This window comes from Pichia membranifaciens (genome assembly GCF_001661235.1).
Source record: "Pichia membranifaciens NRRL Y-2026 unplaced genomic scaffold PICMEscaffold_7, whole genome shotgun sequence".
NCBI classification, from domain to species: domain Eukaryota; kingdom Fungi; phylum Ascomycota; class Pichiomycetes; order Pichiales; family Pichiaceae; genus Pichia; species Pichia membranifaciens.
Genome location: NW_017566988.1, coordinates 181,880 through 209,657, shown reverse-complemented (window position 1 = coordinate 209,657; position 27,778 = coordinate 181,880). Strand labels below are relative to the sequence as shown.

General features: G+C 45.2%; 11 protein-coding genes across 11 annotated transcripts; 9 read left to right on the top strand and 2 right to left on the bottom strand.

Annotated features, from left to right (window-relative positions):
- Positions 1–102: 102 nt before the first annotated feature.
- Positions 103–2,365, top strand: PICMEDRAFT_18297 (hypothetical protein). Its single transcript, XM_019161937.1, has one exon. The coding sequence runs from the start codon at positions 164–166 to the stop codon at positions 2,114–2,116; it is 1,953 nt and encodes a 650-aa protein (XP_019015495.1). The 5' UTR covers positions 103–163; the 3' UTR covers positions 2,117–2,365.
- On the top strand, positions 2,317–3,130 carry PICMEDRAFT_18295 (hypothetical protein). Its single transcript, XM_019161936.1, has 2 exons — positions 2,317–2,399; positions 2,528–3,130. The coding sequence occupies exons 1-2, from the start codon at positions 2,348–2,350 to the stop codon at positions 3,004–3,006; spliced, it is 531 nt and encodes a 176-aa protein (XP_019015494.1). The 5' UTR covers positions 2,317–2,347; the 3' UTR covers positions 3,007–3,130.
- A 24-nt stretch (positions 3,131–3,154) lies between these two features.
- Positions 3,155–4,864, top strand: PICMEDRAFT_18294 (hypothetical protein). Its single transcript, XM_019161935.1, has one exon. The coding sequence runs from the start codon at positions 3,203–3,205 to the stop codon at positions 4,781–4,783; it is 1,581 nt and encodes a 526-aa protein (XP_019015493.1). The 5' UTR covers positions 3,155–3,202; the 3' UTR covers positions 4,784–4,864.
- Positions 4,865–11,123: 6,259 nt separating this feature from the next.
- PICMEDRAFT_13582 (hypothetical protein) lies at positions 11,124–11,882 on the top strand (the record flags this gene model as incomplete). The annotated part of the gene is made up of 1 exon (XM_019160082.1): positions 11,124–11,882. The coding sequence occupies one exon, from the start codon at positions 11,124–11,126 to the stop codon at positions 11,880–11,882; it is 759 nt and encodes a 252-aa protein (XP_019015492.1).
- Positions 11,883–12,280: 398 nt separating this feature from the next.
- PICMEDRAFT_37398 (hypothetical protein) lies at positions 12,281–14,206 on the top strand (the record flags this gene model as incomplete). Its single annotated transcript, XM_019163082.1, has 1 exon — positions 12,281–14,206. The coding sequence occupies one exon, from the start codon at positions 12,281–12,283 to the stop codon at positions 14,204–14,206; it is 1,926 nt and encodes a 641-aa protein (XP_019015491.1).
- Positions 14,207–14,727: 521 nt separating this feature from the next.
- PICMEDRAFT_19674 (hypothetical protein) lies at positions 14,728–16,185 on the top strand (the record flags this gene model as incomplete). Its single annotated transcript, XM_019162135.1, has 1 exon — positions 14,728–16,185. A coding segment is annotated over one exon (1,458 nt), but the record flags the coding sequence as incomplete, so codon positions are not given.
- A 1,013-nt stretch (positions 16,186–17,198) lies between these two features.
- On the top strand, positions 17,199–18,236 carry PICMEDRAFT_13579 (hypothetical protein; the record flags this gene model as incomplete). The annotated part of the gene is made up of 1 exon (XM_019160081.1): positions 17,199–18,236. One exon carries the CDS (start codon positions 17,199–17,201, stop codon positions 18,234–18,236), a length of 1,038 nt encoding a protein of 345 aa, XP_019015489.1.
- Positions 18,237–19,397: 1,161 nt separating this feature from the next.
- Positions 19,398–19,677, top strand: PICMEDRAFT_18291 (hypothetical protein). The gene has a single exon (XM_019161934.1). The coding sequence runs from the start codon at positions 19,414–19,416 to the stop codon at positions 19,663–19,665; it is 252 nt and encodes an 83-aa protein (XP_019015488.1). The 5' UTR covers positions 19,398–19,413; the 3' UTR covers positions 19,666–19,677.
- A 292-nt stretch (positions 19,678–19,969) lies between these two features.
- On the top strand, positions 19,970–21,679 carry PICMEDRAFT_74620 (hypothetical protein; the record flags this gene model as incomplete). The annotated part of the gene is made up of 1 exon (XM_019164824.1): positions 19,970–21,679. The coding sequence occupies one exon, from the start codon at positions 19,970–19,972 to the stop codon at positions 21,677–21,679; it is 1,710 nt and encodes a 569-aa protein (XP_019015487.1).
- A 298-nt stretch (positions 21,680–21,977) lies between these two features.
- On the bottom strand, positions 21,978–25,153 carry PICMEDRAFT_18288 (hypothetical protein). The gene has a single exon (XM_019161933.1). It carries the CDS (start codon positions 25,108–25,110, stop codon positions 22,096–22,098), a length of 3,015 nt encoding a protein of 1,004 aa, XP_019015486.1. The 5' UTR covers positions 25,111–25,153; the 3' UTR covers positions 21,978–22,095.
- A 45-nt stretch (positions 25,154–25,198) lies between these two features.
- Positions 25,199–27,778, bottom strand: PICMEDRAFT_18287 (hypothetical protein). The gene has a single exon (XM_019161932.1). The coding sequence runs from the start codon at positions 27,440–27,442 to the stop codon at positions 25,343–25,345; it is 2,100 nt and encodes a 699-aa protein (XP_019015485.1). The 5' UTR covers positions 27,443–27,778; the 3' UTR covers positions 25,199–25,342.

The window sequence follows — 27,778 nt, the reverse complement described above, 5'->3', positions numbered from 1 at the left end:
TGCACGAGTTGAAAGCAGAAACCGTTGACAAATGTTACGTCAGCTGAAAATTTTTTGGTGATTTTTCGGAACATGATTTATCGCAGTCCACACTCTAATAACAGTGAATCGGACTAGAAAGAGAGAGAAGGACAGATACCAGAAGCCCATAACTGGAAAGGAAATGGAAGAAACATTACAAGCATCAGCAGCTCCGGCTCTTTCAACGGCGCAAGATGAGGAAGATGCTTTTGCAAAGGTGCAGGGTCTCAGTGAGGAGATGCTTCGGGAGAAGAGACGGCATTTGGGTCCCCGCTACATCGGAAAAGAGAAGGTGACGTCTGAGGAGATTGCAGAACTCATAGAAGAGTATTACAGCTTGGAGAAGCTAGCTCGCTTTCTCAACAAGAGAGACGCTTTGACAGGGGAGTTGAAATACAAGGTGATACCGTTGCAATTTCCGGACGAGCTGGTATGCGATTCTACGATTGTGGCGGAGATCCTACAAAACAAGCTAGACGAGTGGAACAAGGAGTTTCATGATGCTAAACATGAGGCAAAGGCCGCTGACCAAGAAGAGGTTGATTTCACCACGTCCGGTGGTGCTGTGGGCATGTCGAGAGACATCGAGTCGGTAGAGAAGACGATAGACAGCAAGACGTGTGGTGGAAATTGCGGGTCCCAGTGTAAGAACAAAGACAAGTTCCACCAAGAGGTATGGATTCTTGCAGACACTTCGTATTCTCCGTGCTGCATCGACGAGACTGCTGCAGGTCATGTCGGTGGCGATATCGTGGTCCACTTCGGTGACGCGTGCCTAAACCCAGTGGAAAAGCTCCCGTCGTGCTACGTGTTTGGAAAACCGTACGTGGATCTCGAGGCAGTGCTCAGCACTTTCCGGTTTAGCTTTGAGGATAAAACTGAAAAAATCGTGCTCATGGCAGACACACCGCACAGTCATATCTTGCCTGCATTATACGAGAGGTTGCATGCTGAGAACTACGAGAACCTTGTTGTTGCACACGTCGACTACGAAAAGTCGGGCAAAAAATCGAAGGTGATTGATGGGTACGAAGTCTTGATGACGACCGGTGAAGGCCGGGCCCAGATACGCAGCGTGAACAGAATACTTTCCGGGTTCAAACAACTGGACATCAACGACTACCTGGAAACAGTTGATTTCGAAGACGAGAATTTTGAGGAGAGCGCCAAATTCGATGGCCTTACACAGGAATACTCGTTGTTCCACATCACGCGTCCTCACGACGCACGGATTCTACAGCTCAGCACGAAGTTCGGCGCTCTGAAAGTGCTTGACCCGAAAAACGTTCAGCTCGTGTACGACCAGTTCCCCACCATGATGAAAAGATATAGAAACATGCAGGTTGCCCGTACGGCGTCCACCGTTGGGGTGTTGGTGAACACACTCTCGCTAGCAAACACGCGGGTGCTGTTGAATCATGTGACGAGGTCAATTGTTGAGGCCGGCAAGAAGCACTACATGTTTGTCGTCGGCAAGCCGAACGTGGCGAAACTTGCGAACTTCGAATGTGTCGATGTGTGGTGTGTGCTTGGGTGCGGCCAGTCGGGCATTATCATTGACTCTTTTGGTGACTATTTCAAGCCGATAATCACGCCGTACGAGCTCAAACTTGCCCTCATGCCACAGGTGACGTGGACAGGGCGGTGGGTGACGGACTTTGACACAATGCTTGCGCACGACGGGGCCGAAGATGGGGCTGCAGAAGAATCTCTGGAAAACCCAAGCGCAGAGACCGGCGACATTCACACCGAGGGCGACAATGACTACGCTCCCGAGTTTGACCCTGTCAGCGGGAAGCTGAGAATGTCCCAGCCGCTCCGCCAGCTTCGACACCTCGAGCTCGAGCTCGAGCTCGAGGGGAACCGTACTAGCAGCTCTGCCGGCGACAACCCCAATGAGTCCAGTCTTGTCAAGAAGCTTTCCGGCACCCTGGCCGTGGGTAAGACTGTTTCTACGTCAGCCTTGGGGCTTCAGGGCCGCCAATGGACTGGTCTTGGAAGCGACTTTGCCCAAGACGACGGCGTATCTTCTGCGGAGGGTGCCCGTGTCGAGGAAGGCCGCACGGGCCTTGCCCGGGACTACTCCGCTGTCTAATGACCACCCGCCCGTACCCCCATTTGTAAATGCCTATTTAGGAAACATACCCGGCCACGGCGCCAAATTCATGTTGCCAGCGAGCCCCCTCTCAGAAGAGCGAGGCGCTGCTGGGGAAGAAGAGAGGTCTTCTAGCTGTCATAAGATCAGTCTGGAAGGACGACGGGTGGAGTTAGTGGCTTGCTAGGGGACAGACCAGAGGCAAGTGCAAATACACAAAACAGCACAGCAATGGGAAATATACCGTCGAGTTTACTGGATGACTTGTCCGAGGGGACAAACTGTAAGTAAGGCGGCGTGCGCACGTTTGCTGCGTGCCTCTCAATTCATCCATCCTCCCATCGATCGAGCTTGCGTTCGACGGGTGGTGCCTCCGAGTCTGGACTTATACTAACACCGTACCCTGTGTAGTTGGATCTGAAGAAATTGACCGTCTTGCGAAGCGGTTTATGAAGCTCGACACGGACAACTCCGGGGCGATCGACAAGGATGAGTTTCTAGCGATCCCCGGGATAGGCCAGAACCCGTTGGCGAGACGGGTGGTGGACATCTTTGACGAGAACAAGGGAGGCGACATCGACTTCAAGGAGTTTGTCACTGGGTTGTCCGTGTTCTCCTCCGCTGGGTCTGTCGACGGCAAACTCAAGTTTCTTTTCAAGGTGTACGACATCGACAACGACGGCTACATCTCAAACGGCGAGCTGTTCATAGTGTTGCGGCTCATGGTGGCTGACTCCTTGACGGACGTGCAGCTCCAGGAGTTGGTCGACCGTACGATCATGGAGGGCGATTCCGACGGCGACGGCAAGTTGTCTTTTGCGGAGTTCAAAAAGATCATCGAGAGCACCTCTGACATCACGCAGAAGTTAAGCCTGGACGATAAAATATAGTGTGTAGCTTCTCACCTCGGTATAGGCGTACAAGCGTAATAGATATAGCAGACACTTGCAATGGCACTCCCAGCCAGCCCTGCCTAAGCACCTCCGGTCCCCAGGCAGAAGCCCCGACCGTTATGCACCGTGTGTAGAGACGGACGCATTTTCCCTGCCGATACGATAAGGCACGCATGTCGGCGATCGGGCACCGATGGCTACATGGATGGCGGGGGCACAACCAAGGGTTGTCAGGCGTTCAGGCAGGAACACAAGCAGATATAAGAACATACACACGGAGAACGTGCTGACAGAGAAGCTTATGATGACATCCGATAGCACGTTTGAGCTATCGCCACAGTTGGAGTCGGGCCAGAACGCAGGCATTTTGAAACGGGCACCCGGCGTAGATGCAGATACGGACGAAACAGACGTCAGAGGATCCAAGCTGTGGCCTACACTTTCCTCAATGTTGCAATACTTAGCGGTGGACCCGAAGGAAGAAAGCCCGCTGGGAGAGGTCGCCGCTGTACAAATTGCAAACACAACAGACCATGCGTTCATACCAATGCTGCCCATCCACAACGACCCGGTTCAGTTTTTGAAGAACCAGGAGAACATGTTGTTGCACGACAGACTGCCGAGACTCATTGAGCTACACAGCCGATATCTCCAGTCGGGTGACAAGCATTTGGCCTCAGCAAGAAGGGAAATAGTTCTGTCGATTCAGGAGCTCAATCAGAACTACGAGGCCTTGAGTGAAATATACCTCTCGGAGAAGTACTCGAAGTTAGGAAAGTACGAAACGTTCATTGACTGGATTAACAAGAAGTCCAGCGTAAAGGAGAAAATTACAGACATCACAAAAAACTCAAACGAGGGCCAGACGTACAAGTCGTTGTTACTGAAGTCTAACCAGGTAACCGACAAAATAAACAAACTAGAACAGGAATTGAAAAACCTCAAAAACCAGAAGAAGCTAATATCCCATCAGCTATTAGAAACAAAGTCTTTGCTAGAAATAAAGTTGAACATTCACAGTGATGAGTTGGAAGCATTGGACCAGAAGGAGAAAGTCGAGATAGATTTAATGTTCAAAGAGAATCAGATACGATCGAACAAGCTCTCAGATGTGGAGGTTTCTGACAACTTGAAGTCGCAGATAAACTCATTGGACATGCTGATTGACAGCTCCTCAGGAATGCAATCCAAATTTGAGCAGTCTCAAGCATATCTTTCCGATATCTTTGATACCTTGGAAAAGATGGAATCATCCATAAAGGTTTTCATCGAGGAGATGAAAACTGACCAGCTCGAACCTCTGCTAATTTCCAACAGAGAGTATCTTCTTGAGAGACTAAGCCAAAGTAAGACATTACACTTGTCCGATGTCGAAGTTATAATAGCAAATGAGTTAAAGGCTATCGAAAAAGCCTTGTCCATACTAAACATTGAAATACCAGAGGTTGCTGCAAGTAAAGAAAATGATCATACTGCGGACGTTAATTCGTTGAATATTTCAGGAGACAGCACCGAGTATTATCCAAACATTAACTCTCTAGACAACGTTTCTCTTGTGAGCTCCAATAAACAGTCGTTACAAATCAACAATAAACAGAAACAATTGTCTATTTCCCCACCAGCCACGTTTGTGAACATGACACCAACTTTGGCGACTACTGCCACAACTGCCAATGCAACAAAACTAGGTCTAGGACAAATCTCCAGTAAGTCCTCAAAGTATGATAATCTAGTGAAGGGATTCAAATACTCAAAAGGAGGGAAAGCAGAATGAGAGTCATTTAATAAATTATGTTCTTAAGTTTCTCGTAATTGGTATATTTTATATATAGGAAATATTACACACACAATTTATCTTTTCTTTGCTGGACCCTTCGGTATCTGGAATGTTTTCTTTTTGCTGATTTTCACCATACCAGCGGGCAGTCCATTATTGCCATTTTTAGGAGGTATCACACCGGATGAAGTAGGGGTTTTAATGACCTTCTTGTCTCTAGATATCTCTCCACTATACGATTTCACTGGAAGTGGCATACTTGGTTTCGAAATCTTCCTCAACTTGGAAACATCCACCTTATTTTCACTTTCGTGATTTGGCCTTTTCTTCTTATTTTTGGAGCGTTTACTGTTTCCATTATTAACGTTACTTTCATCATTTGGCATTATAAGACCGGATGACTTGGGTGTGTCAACGTCTTCCGTTTTCGTTTCACTTTTCGCATCTGAGGTTTTATCTCCTTGAAGCAATTTGCTAGTAAACCCAAGATAAGCTTCAGTTACCAATTTTCTACCCTTGGCGTTCTCATATAGTTCTCTCCATGTTTTATTGGACACCAGTGCATCAACAGATCCGACTACCCACAAAGAGGCTCTGGCTCTTGTTAGAGCAACATTCATTCTTCGTATATCAGCCAAGAAACCAACTCCTGTATGAGTTTCAGCTCTAACACACGAAAAGAGAATTATATCCTTTTCTTGACCCTGAAATCCATCAACCGTATTGAAATCAATCTGCTTAGTTATCAAAAACCCATACTTATCAATAAAAGTCTTCTTTAAAAGTTTCACCTGCTCCTTATAAGGGGAAATAACACCAATTTTGTTCGACCAGTCCACGTTCGGAAATCTTTTATACAAATTTTCTATGATTTCAAGAATAATCCTACATTCAACCACGTTGAAAAGTGACTTTGTTCGATCGTTTTTGCTTTGTTGACCACGAATGTTGAAAAATCTATATGGGCCATAGTCTGGAATGGAATGCCATGCGCGTGTATTGATCTTGTCCATATCTGGACCATCTTTAAGTTTGGAGTTGTAAAATTCAGCAGATGGAAATGCAGAAATTTCAGGGTGCATACGATATTGAACATCTAACAAGTAAACCGAATCTTTGTGATTATTCTGCATTCTGACGAATAGTGACTGTTCATATTTGAAAGAAGCAGCTTTTTGCGATAACACAGTGGGTGGCAATTGATTAGGATCACCAACCATGATACATTTCTTGCATCCATACCTCAAAGGAATAATAGCACTCAATTCGATACATTGTGCTGCTTCATCTATGACAACTGTCTCGAAAGTCATTGACATACCAGCTAAAACATCATGGGCAGAACCGGAAAGTGTGGAGCATACAACTTGAGCATTATTCAATATTTTGAATTGTAAATTTCTCCTTTCAATCTCTCTATTACGGTAACTGACCGCTCTTTGTTCTCTCATTTCATCCAATCTTTTACCTAGCTCTCTACGCTTGGTCATTACTTCCTGTAATCTGATTTCAGCCTTACCGACGTCAGTCTCTGATAGGTTTCCAGCTTCTAATTGTCTTCTCAAATCATCACGTTCAATGATGCATTTCCTATGCTCTTCTCTGATAGAACTATCATCGTTATTTTTCAGCTTAGATAATTGTAAATCAACCTGCTCTTCTAATGTCAGGTCTTTCACTTGCTCGTTAATTGCATCTGATTTACCTAATCTGACAACATTGGGCTTAAAAAGTTCACCTTTTGAGTTTTTGATTCCTCTCCGTATTCTCAAAACAAGTTCGTCAACAGCAGCATTAGATGGTGCACAAATCAAGATTTTACGTTTATTCGTTTCATTTGCACTGGAAGCCACATCGAGTTTTGCGCCTGGAGCAACAACACGATGGATAGAACTATTCTCTTGAGTTAATGAGTACCCGATGACACCTAAAATAGTTTTGGTTTTACCTGTACCAGGTGGACCTTGGATGAGACTAAATCCATCACCTTGAAATGTACCCGAGATAGCTCTTGCTTGAGAGTCATTGACGTCATAGACACTTTTGATCTTTTCAATCTTACTAGCCTCTGGAAATTCTATTGGGGCAGGGAGAGCCTTGATGATCTCTGGGCACAAGTCGTAATATTGTAAACCTTTTAGAGATGAAAATTCTCTTTCCAAAGTAGTCATAGTGTTCACCTTAAGACCAACAAGTTCCATACTTGAAGAGATTTTGTGGACCATATCGTTATCGGAAGAGATTCTCAAAGTTATATCAGCATAGGCACCATTTGTATTCTTGATTTCACGTACTTTGGCAAAACAATTCAGCCTACAATTTTTGACCAACCTTCTCGGTATTCCGACACCATCATCTTCGGAAGGAAGACCATCAATCAACATCAAAACAATGAGATCATTGTCACCAAAACAACGAACCTCATTAACTACTGACTTTTTCACAGATGCATATATATCAAAGAAAGAGTCTGTGGCAGACCTTGAGCCGACTGTCATTCTGAATGGTGTTTCTTGTGCAACCTGTTTGGCCCTTTGAATAGATTGCCAACATTCCAATAAAAGTAAGGGTTCAAAACACTTCTGATAATCAGAGACAGAATTGAAGGCATCAGAGACAGGGTGATATTTAGACTCATCATAATCAGAAGGTAGTTCTTTGTCGTTATTGTAAGACCAAGACAATATTGTTTTATATAGAGAAGACATATCAACATTCAACCTCAATCTCATCAATTCTTCTGCCTTCTTCTTTTTGTCTAATTCCGAGTTTTGATTCTTATTAGACTTTGAAGAATTTGCACCAAATCTAGGAACTTGTAAAGATTGCAGTGCTGCCTTTGTTCTCTTCATTTTAGCAACCACCTGTTCCTTTGTGAACAAGGCCCCACGTTCATTATCAGAATCTTCAGCATCAGACTCACTATCTGAGATAGCAATGGCTTTCTTCTTATTATTGAAGCCTGCTGGTCTAGGAGCTGCAGGTTCTCTAGTAGGATCGACTGTTGACTTTCTCTTTTCATTGAGTTTCAATTGGGCCATTTCCAACTTGGACAAGCGTTTTGGAGCGTCAAAAGAAGGAACGTTTTCTTTAATGTACGGCTTTAAATAACTTCCGAGCGTTTGTTGTCTGGCGCCTTGTAAACTTCTTGAAGTATACTGATATTCTGATTTGATATCGGGAGATTGTGATTTTTTACGTTTTTCTTCTTCTACCGAGGCGGAGATGTTTTCAACCAATCCATCATTAGTTTTCCTTGCACGTAATAATAATTCACCAGTTTGCTCCGCATTCATTTTATTGTTAAACTTTTTAGCTCTGAGGCACAATTTTATTAATATGGTCAACAACTCGTCGTTGAGTTTGATACCACCATTACTTGACAGGTCTAATATTTTGGTAATCAAATCGACACATCTGACCAACAATGCGGCATCACTCAATCTCAACCATTTAAACAGATCTGCCAAAGTAGCTATGATTGGTTTCAGCATTGCTTCTTTTATGAGTTTGACCTGTGATTCGGAATAAGAGCCTGAATTTAGCAAAGTCATGATGACTTTAAAACCGTTCAAAACAAGATGTGACAAGTCCAATACATCTCTCGTGAAGTTCAACAAATCTGTGGTAATATGATCTGCAATTTCTTTACTCAAAGTTACTTTCAGCTTTTCGTAATTCATTGACCAATCAAAAATATTTTTAAAGATCATTCCAAGAAACCCCCAAATATCAATCCAGAATTCGATGACAGAAGTTTTCAAGAGCAATGTGAGTTCGACATTAGAAGAAACCATCATACCTGTCATTGGGTCAAATAAGCAGGTAATGAAATCCATCAACACTTTCACCGTTCTCTTTGTCGGTATGAATAGCTGTAGTGATGTGAAATTTGAGAGAGAAATCCTGAAAGAGTCTAAGGTGATTATAAGGTCGAGTTTGAGACATTCTTTGAATGCTTCTAGTCTATCATCAACATCAAATGCTTCGTAAAGAAATGCTATTGCTGATTCGTAAATCTTATCTATCGGGGATAGGATACAAGACCAAAAGCCCAAGGACGTTTTCTGTGTCATCAAGACCACTTTGACTTGTTGAGAGTTTAGATATTCGGAGAATTTGTTTAGTATGCCTTCAATTGAGATTGTGAATTTAGTAATAACTTTGTTGTGTTTACTGCAATTGAGGAGTAATTCTTTGGTCTTTTCTTCGTTTTTGCTGGTGCTGTTGCTCAAAAGTTTTGCTCTTTTATAAGCGATGTCTATAGGAAAGATTTTGATAATGTTTTGGAAGGATGAAAATATAGGCACAATCAATAAGGTTCCATTTGTGGAGAGCTTTGCTAATATCAAGTTCCAAAGATCGCTGTTGAAGTCAGGAGTAATTGAGACCTCATCTTTACTGAATTTATTAGAATGATAGGATAAATTTTCAATATCGAAGATCAAACAAGTTTTGATCAACTTGATTGCTCTTGTTTCCAATGGCTTGATTAGTGTTGCATCGTACAAGAGGATACATTTCTTGTTTATTAAGGCTCTTGCGCTGGCTTTGTAACTTAGCTCCATTCCTATTTTTTCGGTGTAAATGTTGTTTTTCAAGGTGAGCTGGTTGATCATATTTTCCATGACGTAGGTACCAACAAAGGTTCCACAATTTGGGCTTTTCATGTAATCTGCCATGAAGCCAAACATAGCAATGGAGAATTGACAGCTACTTGAGTCGTTTAAGATGTGGGAGCAGATTTCCATCCACTTCACCAAATCAACAAATAGAGGGCTCTGGGTAGAGTCTTGCTCCTTCAGGTCGTTCGGAAAGTTGTCCGGGTGGAGTTCGACCAAGTATTTTTTATATGCAGGGTTGTTGAAGGCCATATCGAAGAAGCTCATATAATTGTGGGGTTTGATGAGGTCGAAAATGGAGGATTTATATTTCTCCAACATCAGAGCTAAGAATCGTAAGAGGAAGGGGAGCGGGGTGTCAAGATAGGAGAAAATGTGATTGATGAAGATGGACATCAAGGGCAAGATTCTGATCTTGACATCATCTCTGTAACTGGAGCAAGAGTAGGGCTCCAGCAGAGAAGAGTTAATTACGTGGGTGGAGGAGAACCTGATGAGGGGGATGACGTTTGTCCAGAAATGGATTGATTTTGCGTCAGTGAAGTACTCCGGTTTCTGGATGTTGAAGAAGTGTATTTCGTACTCTTCGATGAACAAGGCATTGATGTCCTTCTCGGAGTAGTAGTCTTTAAGGTCCTTGATGTATTCTTCTTCTGGGTCGTAGTCGTCGCTGTTGTTATCGTCATCTTTACTGACAACTTTCCTGCTGTCGTCCTTCATGAGGGAGTACGGCAGCTTGGACAACGCCCAGTTGCGCTGGTTGTCGTCGTCAGAGAACATGAGGAAAAGGATACCGGGATAGATTTTCAAATGCTTGGCGATGACGTCGTGGGCGGCGTTGAGGAAGGAGGTGCAGTGGTCGAAATAGGCCTTCAACTTCGGGTGGATGCGGAGGATCTTCGGGTTGAGGAGGCACTCTGCAAGGATCTTTGTGAGGACGGCCTTGAGGGCGTCGTTGTCGAGCTTCTTCTCGATGGAGTCGGAGATCTTGTCATAGAGGTAGTTGGCCTCCCACAGGGCGGGCTTCTCCATGGTGAGCTGGATGCTCTTGTAGGGGACCTTTTTGTCGAGCGTGAACTTCTTTCTGATGTCTGCCCTGTGGAGATGGTATTGGATCATGCAGTCGGAACAGCTATCTATGCACCGGCGGATCGGGAGGAACTGCTCGTTGTTGAAGTCGACGTCGAAGCCCGCCAAGACTACTATGAGGAAGGACATGACTGTGGCGGCGACGTCGGAATTACAGAAAAGATGGTCATTCTGCTCGATGGACAGGTAGAACTGCATGCATTCCTCGACAACGGACTCCTGCAGCTGCGAGTCGTCTGCCGTGTAGGTCTGCGAAATACGGTCGACGATGCCTGCGAACGGGCTTCCGCTTGCAGTCTGCATGGTCGGCGGCAGAGGTGTGTGGAAAGGAGTGCGGAGGGACCACCGGGGACGCCTTGTGCTCTTGCGTCGTGTGCTCTTGAGGCTCTTGATCCAGATTCATGTGAGCACCACCTCTAGGGGAAAACAGGGAAAAAGCATGAAAAAAAAACCCACGCGGTCCCCGAAAGAGGAACGAACCTCATGGGCACACGCGCCGTTTCTGTCGGGGGAGAAAAACCCACGTTACCAGAGAGGGTCTCCGCTGGCGCAGGGTTCGTTGTGCTCGGGGAGGCGCCCCAGGACGCTTCTGCCGCTACAAGGGCCACCGCACCGCCAGCAAGCGCATGCACGGAGACACTGCTGCACTGAAAGCGCTTTCCCGGGCGTCTGCGTTTGCCCGGGCTACCGCCACCGGCAGAAAGACGCCCAAGAGTCTCAAAAACAGCACCGTCAAGCGACCGCCCGTGAACAGAGAGCTCATCCACCGACCAGCGGTCCGCGCCGGCGGCGACAGCGCCCCCGCCGGCGCGCCCCCCGCGCGCCCGCCGCCGCCCGCCACCGGCCGACCGTCTTCCCCGGCTTCCCCAGCTTCCCCGCCGGCCTCGGCCGCCCACCACATCCTCCGCCAGCGCGCCGCCGCCGCCTTTGAGCGCCGCGACCGCGTGCTCGCCGACTCCGCCGCCGCTTTCCGCCGCGGCGACAAGCTGGCAGCCGCCGAGCTCGCCGGCGAGGCCCGCGCCCTCTTCTCTGCCGCCGCCGCCCACAACGCCCGCGCCGCCGAGCACCTCTTCCGCCACCACAACCCATCCCTCGAAACAGACGTCGTCGACCTCCACGGCCTCTACGTGCCCGAGGCCCTCTTCTACTTCAGTGCCCACCTGCAGCGCTGTCTCCGCCGCGGCGAGACACGTGTCACCTGCGTCGTCGGCCGCGGCAAGAACACCGCCGCCGACGGCGGCAGCCGTCTGCTGCCGGCCGTGTGGGCGCTCTGCCAGCAGCTCGACGTGCACGCCGAGTGCGCCGGCGCCGGCGTCCTCGCCGTCTGCGCCGACCAGCCCTTCGACCCCTCGCTTGCCGGGCCAACGCTCCACCGCGGCTGGTAGTAGCCCCCGCGTGGAACGGGGCCACTGAGCCGCCTGGCCATTGCCTGAGGAGGCTCGCGTCCTCTTCTCCCGTGTATATTCCTGAAAATACGACAAAAATGAAAATTCCGCCGATCGACGGGATGCTGACGTCAGCAGGGTTTTCGCGGAATTTTCCGCGGAATTTTCCGCGGCCACGTCGGCTGTTCTGTTGTTGGTTGTTGACGCTGATGGGGGGCGACGATGCCGTCGAGCGCTGCATGAGGTACAGAGACGGCAAAGATGTAGGTACAAAAACAGAGCCACCAGGGGATGAAGGAGGGCGGAGATGCCCTGGACGGGGCGGAGGGGCGTAGACGACAGGTGTCAATTGCAGCAGTGCACACTCTCGTTACAAAGACACTAGCAGCAGAAGCAGGATGAGCGGGAAGTTCGTGAGAGCGTCGAAGTTCAGACACGTGTACGGGCAGCCCTTCAAGAAGGAGCTCTGCTACGAAAACCTCAAGCCGACGCTGTCTGCGTTTGACAGCAACATCATCCAGTGCAACGGGGTGTACATCGCGTTGAATGCAAACGGAATCGGGTCGTTCACAGTGATCCCCGTGGACGAGGTGGGCAAGGCGCCGGACAAGGTGCCGATGTTCAGAGGCCACACGGGCGGCAGCGTGCTCGACACGGCCTTCGACCCGTTCGACCAGCAGCGGGTGCTCTCGTCGGGCGAGGACGGCAAGATCCTCATCTGGGATATCCCGCAGGACTACTCGTACGTGAACGTCGACCCGGAAAACATTGTCGACGTGCAGCCGCAGGGCGCCCTGGTGGGCCACGCACGCAAGGTTGGTCACCTGCAGTTCCACCCGTGCGCCAAGGACGTCCTCGCGTCGTCCTCGTTCGACTACTCCGTCAAGATCTGGGACGTGGCGCAGAAACAGTGCAAAGTCACCCTCCAGCACAAGGATCTCATCACCTCCTTCTGTTTCAGCTACAACGGCTCCAAGATCGCCACCGCGTCCAGAGACAAGAAGATTCGGGTCTGGGACACCCGCTCGGGCGAGCTCCTCTCAGAGGGTCCCGGCCACCTCGGGGCCAAGGCCTGCAGGGTTCTCTGGCTTGGCAACACCAACAGACTCGTCACCACCGGCTTCGACAGGTTTTCCGAGAGACAGGTCGGTCTCTGGGACTCCGACGACGTCGCCAGAGGCCCCATCGGCGGTTTCATCTCCATCGACTCCTCCTCGGGCACCCTCATGCCCTTCTTCGACCCAAGCACAAACCTCTTGTTTGTAGCAGGGAAGGGTGACGGTAATGTGCGCTACTTTGAGTTTGCCGACGACGACCTGCACTTGCTCAGCGAGTACCCGTCAACCGAGGCCCAGCGTGGCTTTGCCGTCGCTCCGAAAAGATACGTCAACGTCAAGGAAAACGAGCTGGTCCGGGCATACAAGTTGCTCAACGACAACTCCATCGAACCTCTCTCGTTCATCGTCCCAAGAAGATCGGAAATGTTTCAGGAAGACATCTACCCTGATGCTCCGGCAGACAAGCCAGCCATCACCGCAGAAGAATTTTTTGCCGGCAAGACCGTCGACGGCCCTATTTTGTGCTCGATGAGAGACATATACGAAGGAGTCACATCCCCAGCTCTTTCCGAGTCGAAACCCCCTCAAGAGATCAAGAAGGAAGAACCGAAGCCTGCCTCCCAGCCTACAGAAACAAAGCAAGAGACACCGAAAAAGGCGTCATCTCCATCACCGATAGCTAAGGTGGAACCGAAGGATGAGCCAAGAGCAGTTTTCACCCATTCCCAGGAACAGGGTGTTGAAAAAATGTTGAACGAAAAGGGCGTCAACAAGCTCCTGGACAAGGTAAACACCCTCTCCGACGATGACACCCAGGATGTTGAGGTCGACGCCGACAACGACGACGAGTGGGCCGACAAGAAGTCTGCCTCTACGACACCTTTGACCACTACGTCTTCCGCCTCTGCACCTAACGCAAACGCAATGGTCGAACCTGAAAAGGAAGAACCAAAGGTTGAACCTAAAAAGGAAGAACCAAAGGTCGAACTCAAAAAGGAAGAAGCAAAGGTCCCTAAAAAGGAAGAACCAGAAGTTGTGCCAAAGGCCGAGGTTGAACCAAAGCCAGAATCTACGTCTGCTACATCTACTTCAACCACAGCTAAGGTAGGCGCCGCAGCCACCGGCTTGAAGGCCAACTTGGACAGACTACACCAGCTTGTCAACACACTCGAGGCCAATGTGGAAAAGCTTACGCTTGCCAACCAAGCAAAGGACGAAAAACTGCAAGCCTTGGAGGCCAAGATTGACCTTCTCTTGAAGAAATAGACTAATCCTCCTTATTTATTTTTCCCACCCATGTAACACTTTTGTTTTTATTTCTGTTTATCAAACTATGACGTTCCCCTATTGCTACTATCTATCTCCTACCCCACACGTCTTTTTTTTTGTTTTTCCTGCTCTCCTTCATTGTCTCGCAGATTTCCTTCAGAAGGGGCTGGCCATTAAACTTATTTCTCCCATCCTATAGAAGGAAGAGAAGGCTGCTGGAGGTTATTGGGATCAAACACATATACCCCCATATACCCCACACAAGATAACACATGTCGTTCTCGGAAAAGGTGACTGCATACGACTTGTCGTACTTGCACAGCAATCCGTTTGACAACATTACAGCTGAAATTCTCTTGCGTAATATAGGCAAGATAGATGTGGAACTAACCGAAGATAAACGGGCCAATTTTTCTGACGCTCATCCTTCAACACAGTACGGCCAGATTGGAGGCATATTCAGCTTCTTGAAAAGACTGGTCACAAGAGGTTCTTCGGACCCAATAGAGTCGGTTATAGATGAACTTCATCAGACACAAGCAGAAGCTTTGACGTACGATGACTGGCTAGACGCCAGCTTAAGGTTGGATGTACTTGAAGGTAATGATTCATGGAAAGATGTTACCGAGTCAGACTTGTACGATTACAAAGCAGTGGCTACTCAGCTCTCTAAATTGAAGGAATTCAGAGCCAATAAAGACTACCATCAAATATTGTACGCAGTTAGAACATGCTGGAAAAGAGACTTCGCAGGCATAAACAACGAAATGCTATATAAGAAATCACACGTAGGAACAAAGAAGCTCATATCAGAATACATTGAGGAATGTGTTAAATGCATGGAATGTTTAGTGTCGGAGGATTGCCCTATCAATGACGAGTATATCCTAGAAGTGTTACTTGAATCCAAAAGGAACTATGGCCGAGGTGCCATCACCATGAGTGGAGGGGGTACGTTCGGCCTTATTGGAATAGGAGTGTTTTCAACATTGCTAGAAAAAGACCTCTTCCCGAAAATAGTGTCCGGTTCCAGTTGTGGTTCCATTGTGAGTTCAATAATGTGTTCAAAAACAAGTGATGAAATTAAACAAATTTTATCGAGCTTGTTTGATAACACATTTGAAGTTTTCAACGTGGAGACCGATCGTGACACCTTTTACACTCATCTTTCAAGACTATTGAAGTATGGAGTTTGGTTCGACAGCAAATATTTACAACAAACAATGAAAGGTTTCCTAGGAAATATCACATTCAGAGAAGCCTACAACAAAACCGGGCGGATTCTCAATATAACTGTCTCTTCCGCTACTATACACGACCAACCAACCTTGTTGAACTATTTAACTGCTCCTAATGTGTTGATTTGGTCCGCTGTTTGCGCAAGTTGTTCATTGCCCATTGTGTTTGCATCATCTACGATTTTCGAGAAAAACATTGAAACCGGTGAAATCAATGAATGGTCAAATCCGTTGCTCAAATTTGTAGACGGATCTTTGAACTCAGATTTACCAATCTCAAGGCTATCAGAGATGTTTAATGTGAATCATACCATTGCTTGTCAAGTGAACCCCCACATCTCACCCCTAGTAAAACTTTCATCCGAATGCAGGGACTTGGATAGAAGTGGAGTCATATGGAACCTGAAATTGTTGCTGTTCAAACTTTCAGGGATACTTTCACTAGAACTTTCTCATTATTGTGATATTTTGAACGAATTGGGCATAATGAGCAACTTAGCCACAAAGTTGAAGCAAATGATGACCCAATCATATTGTGGCGATATAACCATCTTGCCCGAGCTGGCAATGGGAGATCAGTCAAAGACTTTAGTCAACCCAACTCCCACATTCATATGGAAATGCATCCTAGAAGGTGCACGAGCAACTTGGCCAAAACTTTCGATGATAAAAGATCAGTATACTGTGGAGTTTGCAATGGATAAATACATCAGTGTATTACGTTCACGTGTGGTTTTTGAGTCTAGAAGTAACACTAGACGAATTCCAAAAGAGGCTTCTTTATCTTGTGAATCATCACCTCAGAAGGGAACTAAACCCATTGGTATCCCAAAAAGTCAACCTGTTACTTTTGAGGCTAAAAATCGCCGAAGGGGTGAAACTATCACTGTAAGTGAAAAGTTGAGAGCCAACGAAAACATCAGTCCATTCTCTAGCAGGGTCAACTTATACACTAAGCAAAGGGCACCCAAACCAAAGAAAAGCTTTAAATTTGAAGTTTCAGTCTCGAAGCATAGAGAAGCATCGGCGTTGAGGCCTGATCATTCATTCGAATCGTTGAGAAACATGCAGAAGAAACCATCGTATGATGGCAGCCTATTCTCACATGCAAAGAAAAAACATACAAGGTCACTATCATACACAATGGCGCCTGATAATCTAGCCATCGACACAAGTTGTGGTGAAGAACATGTTTCACCAATGGTGAATAATGAGAATCGCAGATCATCTGCATCATCTGGAGTTCTGATGGAAATGGATGAGCCGTACTCGGCATTATCTATGGGAGGAGTGAGGGAAAAGAACTTGCTTTCATATCCGGGAGAGGTTCTTCAAATCAAGAATAAACGTGAATAGGAAATAATATCTGTAAAATACATTGTAATTATAATTATGTGCTGGATTGGGTCGGTTTCAATACTAGTCTAGTCCGAAATGGTGAAGACTCAGCAGTTGTCAGTCTATTGGGACCAATCTTCAAGTAAAAATCGCGCCCGACTGGGCTGTGTGTGATCTTACCAACTTATTCATTGAACTGTCAGCTTGAGAGAAGAACAAACACCAAAGCCGGATGATGCAGAATGCTGAATAAAACGATACCGATATGCTGGAATACTACCCTAGTGAATATCTTTTGCAAGAGGTATTCGAGGTGGACATCGAACGATGAAGATTACGAACTGATACACACACCCTCGTGCTTGAATAATTTTGGGGTCAAAGATGAACTCAACTCTTCCAGGCAGATTACAATGCCAACCATAACCAGTAACAGCATCTTCAAAACAGTGATTACTTCCAATCAAAGTGGAAGGTTCAAAAAGCTAGAGTTTCTTGGTGATGCATATCTGGAATTTGTTATAACCGTTCTCTTGTTTGAAAGGTTCCCTAATCTTCAAAAAAAGCTTTTGGTTGAAATGATGCGGGATCTCCTTAGCAATAAGCACCTCGGAGATCTCTCAAGACAGATTGGTTTATTGAAAGGTACAAAAAGTATTCCTCAAGGTTCCAAACGACACGCCGACGTGTTTGAGGCATATTTTGGTGGAATAGCGTTGGAGGCTGGAACCACAACGTATTTTGATAAGCGCACGAGCAATGTATGGGAAGCATGGAATAAGACGACATGTTTTATGTTAGAAAAATCCAAAGACAAATTCATGGACTTTGCTGATTTGTATGCTTCTAGTACCAATGAAAGAGGATGTGAGATCGAGATAATTTGTGGTGATACGATAGATCCCTTGCGTAAGATTACACAATTACGCAATAACCGGATGAAAGACCTTACTGACTTATTCAATGCAGAACCAGACGACTACGAGCGACGATTCAGTTTAGAAAGGTTACAAGTATTAGGAAATACCACTTTGAAGTACTTTTTGACCAAAATTTACAGTGATAATCTTACAGACTACACAGTCAAAGATTTGGCAAACTTGAGAGACTCACGAATGAAAGATTCTAAAATTATAGGCCTCACCGGAAAGTATCTTGATCAGCCTTCATATTCGTTACTCTATAGCTTGTTCAACAAAAACAAAAAAAAACTAGGATTTGGACCCAACGCAGCAATTATCAAACAGTTTCTTGGTTACCTTGTTGCAACGCACTACCTTAATTCATCAGACAAAGGAATGCGTGAACTGTTTCTTCTGGGCTGGAATGAATGCGAGTCATTTGTCAAATCCATTTATTACGATGATATGTTGAAAGAAGCCAGAAATAAACACAGGAAATTTAGACATTCCAAGATTACCGACCCACGTGTGTTAGATTCAAGCTACTAGGTTTTTACAATCGATACTTTATTGGTGCAAAGTAAAGTTATAGAAGCAGGATTTGTGAATTCAATTTCAACTATTTCGACAATCATAGTCCTAATGATCACTCCTACTTTTCTGACAGATAACAAAACTAGAAAGTGGGTTACAATTTGAGCCGAGTATACTGTCTCTGATAGAAACTGCTCCCATCACAATTAGCCATATTTGTATTAATGAAAGTATTTAATGTTTTCGATAATTTATATATTGATTTTGCAGCATCGATGTATGTCGATATAAAGTAACTTACGGTCGAGAATGTTACGCTCTTGAAGTAATGAATGACTAGTATATAAATCTCCTCACGTTATGCATGCTGCAGTGACAAGTCATTTGAATTCTTTGTTTTGCGTTATAGCTTGGAAACATTGACAGGTATAAAATAAACTGTCTAAACCAACCTTACGCCCATGATTAGTTTTAAAATAAGACGTGAAGTTACAAAGACCCAAACATGGACTCCAGAAAAGCAACATGTTTAAAACAAAGGGACATCAATGTGGCCTGCCATTTTTACCACAAGTACACATGCTACAACTGGCATTAACACATCGTTCTGTGGATAGCAGAATAGGTAGAAACTACAACAGATTGGAATTTTTTGGGTGATGCATTTTTAGGGTTTTTAGTCGACCTTGCTTTGATCAAAAAAAATGGGAATATAATGAACCACCTGCGGAATGATTTGAACTCGAACAAAACAGCCGCAAAATGGGCCAGAATCACTCAGTTATCCGACCTAATCAACTCAAATATTGAATTTGGCGCAAGTAGTAAGATCAATGCAGATGCTTTTGAAGCATATTTGGGCTGTTGGGCACACAGATTGTTAGGAGAAATTGAAGAAAGCAAAACGAGAACTGAATCAGCCGAACTTTTCGATGATTGGGAAACTGTTATTAGATGGTTCGCCCAGTTAGTCCATTCAACACTGAAACAGAGAAAAGAAGCAGCCCAATATTCTTGGAGCCTTAGTGACAGACAATCAACCAAAAGTTTGAAAGCACCTATTACGAACCATAGAAGAGGTCCTAATACACCAAAAATTATGAAAAAGTTATCGAGATCAAAGCAGAATGGGGCCTTAGGTAGAACATTCATCAAACTCTGCATCACTCTTTTGATATGCGAAAATAACCCAATGCTTGCTGAAGGTGATCTGACCAACCTGAGAATGCAAATTTACAAGAAGTTGAGCTACAGAAATATGGCATCAACTTTTCCTTCTGAGAAGACAAAAGTCAGAAACCTTAACCAACAGACTAAGGATTGTGCCGCTGTGGCCTATCTGATAGGAACACACATCGAAAGTTCAACATGCATTCACGACCAGTTTGTCCGTCTACATGTGCTTAAAAAATGGATTTACTCACTAATGGCAACAAAGTTGTAGCAAAATGTTCACACAAAAAAGGTGAATTCTCACTTGTCAGGTTCTTTAAGCCCATAAGGGTGAATACCCATCTCAGACGTCCAGAGTTGTGTATCACGCTTAAGAATGTTTGTGTCTCGTTTTAAGGTTTTCGTTTTTTTCATCGCTTCCTCGAGAGGTGATCTGTCTGATTCTATTCTGTATGCTGATTTGTCTTTGGTAAAGCAACTATTGCTGTATATAGCAAACCCTTATGTTATTTTCAGCAAGCACCAGACAGTAGGCCTGGATATTTACATTGGCGAACAACCAAGATAATACTATAATGTCATCAGGCCTCATGCGAATATATGCTCCTGACTCGCCAATCTCAGCACCATGTCTACAGAACAACGGTGCAGATGATGCAAATGACTGTGTGAGGTTGCTGGAGTTACTCGAATCAACAGCACAGAAGCCAATTGCATATTTTGATGAGAACGTGGAGGTATTTATAGTGGTACCTTTGGGAAAAAATGTGCAGGGCGTGCTGAGTGTTGATGTTGTATACGAAATGGACAAAAGTGGATCACAAGGCAACAAGCGCCAAAGACAGAGCTCTACTCATATACTAGAGAAAGCTGAGTACTCGGATAACGGATGCCAAATTTGGAAGTTTAAGTTCAGTGTCGTCCCTGGACGAAATTTGACTAACATTGAACTGATTGCTGTATACGAAAGAGAAATCTTACGAAACAACGACTTATTAAAACCATTTGAGGAAGTGAACCTGATACAAATAGCAGGAGTTGATCTCTTAAACGACAATTGCATAGCCACACCGGATATAGATGCAGGGGACGATATAAAGACATTAGACAGTACCACTACATATAACAGTGAAAGAAACAGTAATACTCTTAGAGCTTCAATTAGCATAAACATTGCGTCATTGTATAAGATGGCGTTGAAATCTTACAAAACAGAGAAAACATTAGCGTGGCTTGACTTAAGCTCATCAAAGACAGTTGATGACATGATGACCTCCTTACAAATAAATTCAATTGGTGTGGATTGCATAAATTGTGATATCATTTCCTGCACTCCAATGAAGTATCCCATTGAATTAACCAAGAACTCAGTTCTTACGATTGCTTACCACGTTTCGCATGATGATGAAACTTCTATCAAACCTCTTTCGGTTGTCATCAACGCAATAGTGGACGGCCACAAACATATAACAACAAAATGGACGTCCAATCTAGACTTATCCAATCATAGTTTACCATCGAATCACAGCAACCCTAACTTGGGAACATTGAACAATGGAAGTAAAAGATTTCAGCAGCAGTCTTTGTTACCACCAGTTAAATTGGCAAAACTCAGATCTTACAGTAACCTGGTAAGCAATCCAAGCATGCCCAAATTGCAGCCTCTCCGCTCAGCGTCTGTAAACTCAGTCACTACGGGAAGTATTTCGACTCCTCCACTTCGTGGCACCAGCACAGTCAGTGGGAACAGTGGGCTAGGTGGGAAACGTTACTCCAGTATGCGACTAAAGTCGGGCTCCAATTTATCTTTGAGCCAACTATGGTCGGGAAACTCTTCTCAAAGTTTCCAAAGGGGATTGGTTATTACAGTCAGCGGGCCAACGAGAGTGAAACTCGGGGAGAAATTCAGATGGAAAATTCAGTTATTAAACAAGTCCTCAGAAAAAATGGATTTGATCTTGTATGTTCAGAACTCGATCAAAAAAGAGTACGAAAAAACTGTACCTCCAATACCAATACAGTCCTCAAATAAGCAGGATATTGTACCTCTTTTCACAAATAACCAGTTAGTTCGCAGTTTTTATTACAAGTTTAATAGAGCAGGACTGGTAAGTTTAACAAACAATTTACGTGTAAGTTTAGAGTATGGCAATCTTTATGAATGTGAACTTGAGCTGATTAGTGTCGAAAGAGGAATGTTTAACATTTACGATTTTAAAGTCCTAGATATTGCTAGTGGCGATATCTTTGAATGCAACAGACTACTAGACGTTATGGTAGTATGAGCTTAACCTTCTTGGTTTGTATTGAGTGCAAAGGCATTTGGCAAAAAAAATCAATTCATTAAAAGTTTTTTGCTAGTTTTCTCAGGCTTTCAAGTCCGTTGATGGATATATTTTGAGTAAAGATTCATCTATCTGTGAACGCTCATTTGAATCCTTGATTGCAGTAGTTTCCGATGGTGTCCAAGACAAAAAAATCATCTACTACCTCTAGTTTTAAAGATTTTGAAAAACTTCATAATGTAATTTTCAGTTAGTCACATATTATTACCGATTTTATGACTTAAAGACACTTTGCTAAACACTTTCGTGAAATCATTTCACAATGGTGCATACGTTTCACCGTAGTAACTTTTTTTGAGGCATGTAATCTATAAATATTTCTCTATATGCATGACAGACTTGAGGGTCTGTCGAAATTATAACTGTACCTTGACATCAAAGTCACGCTCTAGATAATCTCCTAGTTCGTACTCATTGCCAAATAGCCACCCAAACCAAGAATATCCATCCTCTGCATCTAGCTTCAAATGCTTTACTAGTTTGATAACTTTACCAAATATGACTTTACCTCTAGGAGAGTCAGTATTGAAACTAGAGCTTTGAGACTTGAGCCAAATGTATATGACAGACATAACAGTTTTCGAACCTAAGTTAAATTTTTCAGGTTCTCTCCTTTTCACGGCTTCAACGCCATCAATATTTTGTTGTTTATATTTTTCTGGGGAGAACTTCCAAAGTGAGATCTCTCTCACTAACTCCCAATCTGCTGAATTAAGATCTCCACTTGACCCTAGATCTTCCATACGTTCAAGCAGCCCTTTAATAGGCTCGCTACACACAAAGTCAAAGCATCGAGTTAAATTTTCAAATTGTTGAGGTGTAATGTTTTCAAAAGATATCCCGAATATATCTTCAACATTAATAGTTAGTGCGATGAATTTTCTATACGCAGGGCAAAGAGAGTATTCTGGAATTTCTGTGACAAACATTCTTTCCAGTAAACCAGAATTTGTCGGAACCAAAGAAAAAATAATTTCACCTTTAGAATGAGATTCAATATTACATGATGGTGAAAAATTTCTTAATGGAAATTCTGTTTTGTTGTAACTTTGTACTTGTTGGCAATTAACACCAATCTTAGTACCGAACCAACCTCCGCTGGTCTGCTCTTTGACATAGATATTGAAAGACTCATCCACAACATTTTCGATATTGATGATAATATATATAGTTTCACCAACAATAGCGGAAAATGCAACATTACCACCATCAGTTGATACCGTTTCAGAAATACAAGGTGCCAGTGTCTGCCAGTTGTACTGAGCTTTCATACTTTCCATTGAATGGTTAATGGTGACTTTATTGTTCACCTCTATAAATTTCATTTGATTAATGACTGCATCCCACGCTTCTGTAAATTTTCCTCTTAGAACATGTAGTTTGTTGTAATCAATCAAAGGTGCTTCAAATTCATAGGTTGACGCCACTGGCAAATGATCTGAACCGCTATTACCTGTGGAAGTATATGTTCCTTCTATAACGTTAAAATAAGGGCGTGGAACATAAAGGATACGATCAGTATAAGCCGGCAGTCTTTTGGTATCGTAAAGCGGAACATAGAATGGAATTGGCTCGACAGATGGAGCCGAATCACCTGATGGGGAGGCTGGAACTGGAACTGGTCTTCTCTTGAGCTTACTAGTACTAGTATTAGGTTTCACAACCAATTCTGGAGATGAAGATGAAGAGGATGATGGAGGAGTAATTATCCAATTGCCGATGCAATCATTTTTAACTTTGAAAGTTGGTGCAAAATGGATTTCTGGCTCTTTGAAACCAACAAAAATCTTTTTCAGACTAATTTCTCTCGAAAGCTGGTCGTGTTGTATCAGATCGTTCCACCGTCCATTTTTGATGAGCTCGTGTATGACTTTTTGCAAATTTGAAGTGGCTTCTGTAGGTAGAGAAAGTCTATAATTGGTATCTCCACATACCACGAGAGCCTTTTGGGCTTCAGTAACATATTTGAGATTTTTAATATCTACAGAACTGAAGATCCCATCAAACTTTTTGAGTTCAGTAGCTGAAAAAGTAATAGGCACAGATGACGTCCTTATCGCGTCATTGTTCAAATTCAAAGCCTTCATTTCTTTGTCCATTCGGTGTTCATAATTATCAGCATCCAAATTACTTTCCTTGTGCAATTTCTGCTGCAATTTCATCTCCACTCTTTTCTGTGCAGCGTCTTTAACTTCCATTTTGCTTGAATCCAGGGCCAATTTGACAGTTCTATCGTCTAATCCTATCTTACTCTCAATCTTAGCCCACGAATCCCACCTTTGTTGAATTTGTGAGCTGTCCTCTCCATGCACAAGATGTACATTTAAGACTTGAATCTCTAATCCCGGAATCTTCCCAGCAGTTTCATCCAGCTCGCTGAACTTGTATGTATAGGACGCATCATCGGTAGCAGCAATGAACCGACTTTTGTACTCACCCACTCCTAAGCTCAAGCCTCCGACTCTAAATCGTAAAGAAATACATCCTTTGTTTGCCCACCTCAAATATCCTAGCCCCAATGTATTTTCTCTGATATCATGTATGTGGCCGTCAGTATCGTCGGAATTATCGGCTGTGAGATTGCTTTTAGCAATGAGGATAGAGGTTAAACCCAAAAGACCTGTTTTGTGAACAAGCGAGTAGGAGTCTGAAGAAATAGCATTCAAAACTGCCAGTAGAAAAGTTACCCATTCATCTATCACTCCGTTGGACTTCGTGAAAGATTTCAAGGATATTGTCTCTTGGAAATTAATCGCATATATATCTGCCAATCCTTCCTTGTTGTATTCGTTAACTGTTGCATCTCCAGCATAGAAAAATGCAGCCCATTCTCGTCCGCTTTTGCCGGCTAACGAGCTGAGACTTGGTGGTTTCATTTGATTCAAGTTCCACGTTATTACACGCATTGTAAGTTTCCGCTGTTCCACGAGTTCATACTTGTGCTCTTCGTAAAATGCACTAAGTAAGAGATCGTGTGAGGAAAGGAGGTTGGATGGATTGAGAAGTGGTAACAACTGAATTGTCTTACTTTCTTTGGTCCGGTCTTTCTCCTCACTTGTGTTCATGACGATGCCACTCGTTACAGACTCCACATCGGATCCGGTTAGTTTGCCTTTCCCTACAATATCCTCTTTTCCGATATCCTTGCCTTTGGTTTCATTATCCTTCAATGGTTCTTTAGAGACCTCGTTTGAGTTATTTCCCTCTTGCTCAGGTTTCGGAACGTGGGCAAATGTGTTTGCTAACAAGAATGAGCCACCGTCGTTTTCGATTTCTTCGGTAGGTTCGCTTGCTTTTCTGTCGGCGCTTTTCCTCGCCTCTGAGCCAATTGCGTCCAGTAACGACTTAGATGAGTAGACTTGGTTTGACATTGTCCTCTGTATGCGTTCCAACCAAAAAGCGGCACGCCTTTTGCCTAGTCTTGGTGGAAAGAAACACCATTCCTGCTTTTCCTTTTGTGCCGACAACAGAAAACGGACCAGAATAAAAATGCTTACTTCGGTTCAGCGCGGCGCCAAACTTTTTCCTATCTGTTTTTTTGTTTGCGTTTGGGTTTTTACTAGATACAGCTGGCTACATGAATGGTTCCCTTACAAGACATTTTTACTCCGTCTCTTGTGGGTCGTGAGCGTCCTTTTCTGGGGCCACCACCGGTTTGCAAAGCACCGTAGTCGCCGCTACAGCTGCTGCTGCTGGTTTCTTTCTTCCGTCAGAGGCGTCCTGAAAAGTCAGCTCGTCCTCATCGGTGTCCTTCGCTTCCACTTCCGTTTCTGTGGCAACCAGCGATACGTCCCGGTCGGTCACATTGGAGAAGTTTCTCGTTCTAGAAGCATCTGCGTTGGGACCAGAACCAGAATCGACGCCGACACCGACACCAACATCCACGTTCTTGTGTCCAACGGGTTTAGCAATCACCCCGGACCATCCATTCCAACCTTTTGCAACTGAGTTAGCATCAGGGGTCGTCGCATCATTGTTGTTGTCTATGGTTGATGTCTTTGCTTCTTGCTCCCTTGAAGAATCCTCGTTCTCCCTGTTTTTCACAACCTTGCTTTCGGGAACCACATGATCTGTGAACCAGTCGTTCTGCCATCCGTAAACGAGTCCGTAGGTCTCTTTGTCACTCCAGATTCCTATATTCACGGCAAACCACACCCGTGCTTTGAGTTCCACAATCTTTGCCCACGTAGTTCTGAGGTAGTCGTCAAATTCCTCGCCCTCTTTGACGTTGCTTGGGTGGATTGCACTCACAAACTTAAGAAGCTCTACCACTGCGCGGTATTTGTTGGCACAATTGATACACAGAGGGTAGTCAGCCTTGGTTGGGGAGTCTGACAACGACGAATTTTGTACTGTGGTCGTGCTTGTGGTCGTGCTTGTGGTCGAAGAAGAAGATGGCGACGATATGCGAATATGGTAAAGCCTAGAAAAGTTCATATCCCGTCTTTTCTCGCCGCAGAGACCGCAAGGCGCTACCAAGGCTAAAGGCGCCACTCCTTCGGGCTTAGATGCAGGTGTTGCAGCGTTGGACGCTAGCTTGAAGAGCGTCGGGTCGTACGATGATGTTGTCGGTGTGGCTGAAGTAGCATGTCTGGATAACACAGGAAGCGAAGAGTCCGAAGTCGTGGAGTCTGGCAGCGGTATTTTCGGGGTGGACGGTGTTGTGACTGGCACGTACTTCTGTAATGTCTGGCGTTTCCAGACCTCAGTGGCTGCACTCAAGGGTTCGATGGTCACGAGCTTGTCGATCAACTCGAGCAAGAACGTCTTTCTGTTCCAGCGCAGCTTGAAAGTTTGGAGCGAGGGGGCCTTCTCAAGCCTCAAGTCCTCGTCTAACTCGTCGATAAGCTTGAGGAAGAACTTGGTGGTTTTGATGTCAAACGTTGCCACCGACGACGACGACGACGACGCAGAAACGGAAGGCCGGTGCAGGTGTGCCGCCAGTTCGGACGCAGCGGAGCTCGACGCCAGCGACGCGTGTGGCAGCAGGGACTCGCTAAAAAGGGTGTACGCCGGCAAGTCAAATCGCAACTGGTTGTAGATGGGTGTGTAGATCTGTTTCTGGTTGAGCTGGGACAGCGCCTTCGACGCAAAGGCGGCGCACGTTGGGAGCTTAGAGTCCTCTTGGGCAGTCTGCTGCGCCGACAGCGCAGGCAAATCGTTGCCTTGCGTCCTGCTCACAAGATCCTCCGCCGACTGGCTCCCGGCCTCCATTTCCGAAATCACGTTTTTCAACTTCGTCAACTCGGACTGGAGAATCTCGATCGTCGTGTCCTTCTCCTTGATCGTGTTCGAGAGCCGCTCGTTCATCTGCCTGATGTTGTATGCGCCCACATTCGCCTCCCGCACCTGGCTGTTTGCCTGCTCGAAAAGCTCCTGCGTGATGCTCTCCACCTCCGTGGAGAGCCGTGTCACCTCCAGATCCGCATCGTGCTTCTCCTTCCGGGCCTGCAAAAGCAGCTGTTTCTGCTGGCTCAGCTGTCGGTTGCTCTCCGCAATGCGCTGCTGCAGAGAGTTCGTCACCTCCGTCTGCTGTAGGAGCTTGAGTGACAGTTGCTGGATGATCTCCTTCTCCTCCTGCGTTCTCGATCCCGTGCCTATATCTGTGTCCGGCCCTGCCGCTTCAAACGGGGCCCCGCCTGCCGACCCCACTGCCACCACTGCATCCCCAGATGTCGCCTGTGTCTTGCTACTATCTGCCATGCTGTCTAACTGTCCAATGGCCTGTCCAGTGTCTGTTTTATCCGTCCTCTTTCTTCTGAGCCTACTCTTCTTGTGCCCCTGCTTCTCTAAATCTCGTCCCTGACGTGCTCTGCTGCAATCAAAACACAACGCCGCCTGAAAAAAGCAAGAAAAAGACGCGATTATGTCAGCACGCAGCCATGTATTCGCTTACGTCAGCATGCGGATGTCTAACCCCGGTGCCGTGCCCTTAGCGGGGCCCCCGTAGCTCACACGAAAAGGGAGCAGTCGCCACCCCCAGCATAGACCAAGAACAGAAGCTTTCTCTTGTAACAAGGTGTTGCACACGGAGAAAGC

What these genes read in the sequence shown, in the direction of transcription:
- PICMEDRAFT_18297 (XM_019161937.1), top strand. Translation starts at nt 164, where the DNA reads ATGGAAGAAACATTACAAGCATCAGCAGCTCCGGCTCTTTCAACGGCG.
- PICMEDRAFT_18295 (XM_019161936.1), top strand. Translation starts at nt 2,348, where the DNA reads ATGGGAAATATACCGTCGAGTTTACTGGATGACTTGTCCGAGGGGACA. An exon ending in CTTGTCCGAGGGGACAAACT is followed by an intron (nt 2,400 to 2,527) that starts GTAAGTAAGGCG and finishes TACCCTGTGTAG; the next exon opens with TTGGATCTGAAGAAATTGAC.
- PICMEDRAFT_18294 (XM_019161935.1), top strand. Translation starts at nt 3,203, where the DNA reads ATGGCTACATGGATGGCGGGGGCACAACCAAGGGTTGTCAGGCGTTCA.
- PICMEDRAFT_18291 (XM_019161934.1), top strand. Translation starts at nt 19,414, where the DNA reads ATGCTTGCTGAAGGTGATCTGACCAACCTGAGAATGCAAATTTACAAG.
- PICMEDRAFT_18288 (XM_019161933.1), bottom strand. Translation starts at nt 25,110, where the DNA reads ATGTCAAACCAAGTCTACTCATCTAAGTCGTTACTGGACGCAATTGGC.
- PICMEDRAFT_18287 (XM_019161932.1), bottom strand. Translation starts at nt 27,442, where the DNA reads ATGGCAGATAGTAGCAAGACACAGGCGACATCTGGGGATGCAGTGGTG.